At 37.9% G+C, this 3,157-nt stretch overlaps 1 protein-coding gene across 1 annotated transcript; it reads left to right on the top strand.

Moving 5' to 3' along the window:
* Window positions 1–939: 939 nt before the first annotated feature.
* Window positions 940–1,896, top strand: LOC110133276 (olfactory receptor 5V1-like). The gene has a single exon (XM_020887062.2). It carries the CDS (start codon window positions 940–942, stop codon window positions 1,894–1,896), a length of 957 nt encoding a protein of 318 aa, XP_020742721.2.
* Window positions 1,897–3,157: the final 1,261 nt, after the last annotated feature.

Below are 3,157 nucleotides of genomic sequence, written 5' to 3' on the forward strand. Positions count from 1 at the left end.
TTAATAGAATTTACTCAATTGGAAATTTATGTAATTTCTTTTTAAATAATGGTTGTGTTTAATATCTTGCCTACAAAATTTCTGGACATTAACAACAGCTTTTTTGAACCAGTAATAGCTAGCTCTAGTGTACCTTGGCTGTAGTGACTTCTAGTGGCATAAAGTACAGGATAAACTTTGTACAGTAAATGACAAATAAAATATTGATTCATTCCCCCTTTGTAAAGAGTTCTCTTTTTTTTAAAGAAGGGCTTTCAACAGCCAGAACTTATTTTTATTAGCTGAATACCCAAGTCCCAGCATCTTGAACTGTAGGATATATATGGTAGGATTAATTGTGAATTTCCTCTGTATTTTATGGAACTGCCCTCCCCCTCAAATATATTATCTACCTGTGGTGCCTCTATGTCTTTTTCTGCTCTCCTAATTCCCTAAGCATGACCAACTGACTCTACATTCAATCTACAAATGTCAGTCTCCAAAAGTGTGCAAGGCAGCACAGTTTTTTGTTTAATTAGTTTTTATTGGAGTATAGTTGCTTTACAATCAGGCAGCATGGTTGATTGACCCACTGACAATTGTCTTTAATGAGTTTCCAAATTGCTGCAGCCCAGGAAGACAGAGTAGATGGGCCTTTTCTTCCTTTAGCACATGTGTTTTACTTGAAAATTCAAAACTGTCTATAGCGTTCATTTTAAAAGATTTGACCAACAGATGAAAGGCTGATAATGTTTATGCTGGGTGCTAATGCACACAGTTTATTTGCTGTGGGACTGTGCATTTTTACAGATCTATCTAATATTTTCTTCATAAATAATATCATTTCCCCTGTGAAGCTTTTATTTTCTAGTTTTCGTAGCCTGTTTCTGGAGCAATACCTGACTACAGAAATCTACGCTTCCTCGTTCTCAGTTTCAGAAAGAAAACCAGAGCTGTATTATGAAAGGAGAAAACCAAACGGTTCTATTTGAGTTTATCATCTTGGGATTTTCCAACTTAAATGAGTTGAAATTTTTACTTTTCACTATTTTCCTGGTAGCATATATCTGTACTTTAGGAGGAAATACCTTCATAATTTTGGTGACCATGACTGATCCACGCCTCCACACTCCCATGTATTTTTTTCTGGAAAACTTAGCTTTTCTTGACATCTGCTACACCACCACCAATGTTCCCCAGATGATGGTACATCTACTATCAGAGAGAAAAAGCATTTCTTATTTGGGTTGCATGGTGCAACTTTTTGCATTTATATTTTTTGTTGGGTCAGAGTCCCTGCTTCTGGCAGCTATGGCATATGATCGCTACATGGCAATCTGTAAGCCCTTAAGGTATTCGGTTATTATGAACAAGGTCCTGTATAGGCAGTTAGCAGCCTCCTGCTGGAGTGGTGGTTTCCTCAACTCAGTGGTGCACACAGGACTGACATTCCACCTGCCCTTCTGTGGCCACAACAAAATTAATTATTTCTTCTGTGACATCCCCCCTTTGCTGATCTTGTCTTGTGGGGACACGTCTGTCAACGAGTTGGCCCTACTATCCATTGGAGTCGTCATTGGTTGGACTCCTTTTTTGTGTATCATACTTTCCTACCTTTATATCATTTCTACCATTTTAAGGATCAGGTCTTCTGAGGGGAGGCAAAAGGCCTTTTCTACCTGTGCTTCCCACCTGATCATTGTCCTTCTCTATTATGGCAGCTCCATCTTCACATATGTACGACCCATATCAGCGTATTCACTGGAGAAAGACAGACTGATCTCAGTATTGTACAGTGTTGTCACCCCCATGTTAAACCCTATTATCTACTCTTTGAGAAATAAGGATATTAAAGAGGCTGCAAAAGTTGTGGGGAAAAAGTGGCAGGCTTCAAGCTCCCTCTCTTTTGCTGCGTAAACTTTTCTAAGAAAATGCCATATTACAAAACTGTCCCTCTTACTTTTAGAGCTGACTTTTGCAAATTACTCTCAAGAAAAATTAAAAGTCAATGCAAATTTTCACAGCCAGTGATTAACAAACACTCTTGTTTAAAAAGTCTGTATGAAATATTTCAATTTTTTTTTTCAGAGATCAGTGAACTAAAAAGACAGGAATCACAAGGCCAACACTGAACAGAGTTGAAAATAAAAAACTGTGAAATTGGCATTAGGGACTCTCTTGTGAGGACTCCTGATGATCTTAGGAACTGTTTGAGTTTCTGAACAGCATTTTAACAAACATTTTTGTAAGATCAGAGGGCTAAAATTGGAATCTTGAGCTACCTAATTGAAATTTAGCTGGTATCCTCTATTTTATCTGGCAAATTTATCAATAACTCATGTGCCTGTGCTATGCTTAGTCACTCATAGGCCTAGTGGCTATCATATTGGACCATGTATATGTAGAACAATTCTACCTTTGCAGTTATTGAGTAGTGCTTCTCTGAAAGAAGAAAAATAAGATAGGCAACTTGCTTTAAGAGATGTCACAACCAATTGCAAAGTTATAAAGATAGTGTGTTAATGATTCAGTTACACATTGATCATTGAAACAAATTTTAAAAAGTTCCATGAATAAACATATATATTTGATTATCTGATAGATGAGGCCAGAAGAAGCTTGAAAGTAAGTTGAGTAAGAATAATCTTTTCAATAAAAAGACAAAAGGATTTATGATTCCAGCCTTACAGTTTATAAAAAAATCAGTTCTCAAATACTGCATGCCTCAATGTATAAAAGAACAATAAAACCTTTAGAAAATGATATAGGGTGTACTACCATATCACATATGAATTTGTCAGATCCAATCCAGAGAAGAGACCTGAGACTACACAGTCTCCTTGGGAACATTGCAGCCTCTGGTAGGAAGGGCAACAGTCCCTGGGATCAAAGGCTGTGGGCTAGAGAACACCGGGCCTCTTGGGTGGAGACCCTCAGGCTTCCTGCAGCCTTAAGCCATTCAGCCCAGCCCTTTATGGCTAGTGCTGCTGTTCTGTGGTTAGTGATCATGGTGGGTGGGGTTGATCCCGGTTTCCAGGGGACTGTCACTGTGGACGCCATATGAGATAAGGTGACTAAGTGACAAAGCCAATATTTTACATGTCAAAAGGAAATTAAAATTAAAAATATTAATATATTCCTTTCCACCCACACTCAAGTCACTCTTGCTTAGGGATTG

The sequence above is a fragment of the Odocoileus virginianus genome, chromosome 27 (assembly GCF_023699985.2).
Source record: "Odocoileus virginianus isolate 20LAN1187 ecotype Illinois chromosome 27, Ovbor_1.2, whole genome shotgun sequence".
NCBI lineage: Eukaryota > Metazoa > Chordata > Mammalia > Artiodactyla > Cervidae > Odocoileus > Odocoileus virginianus.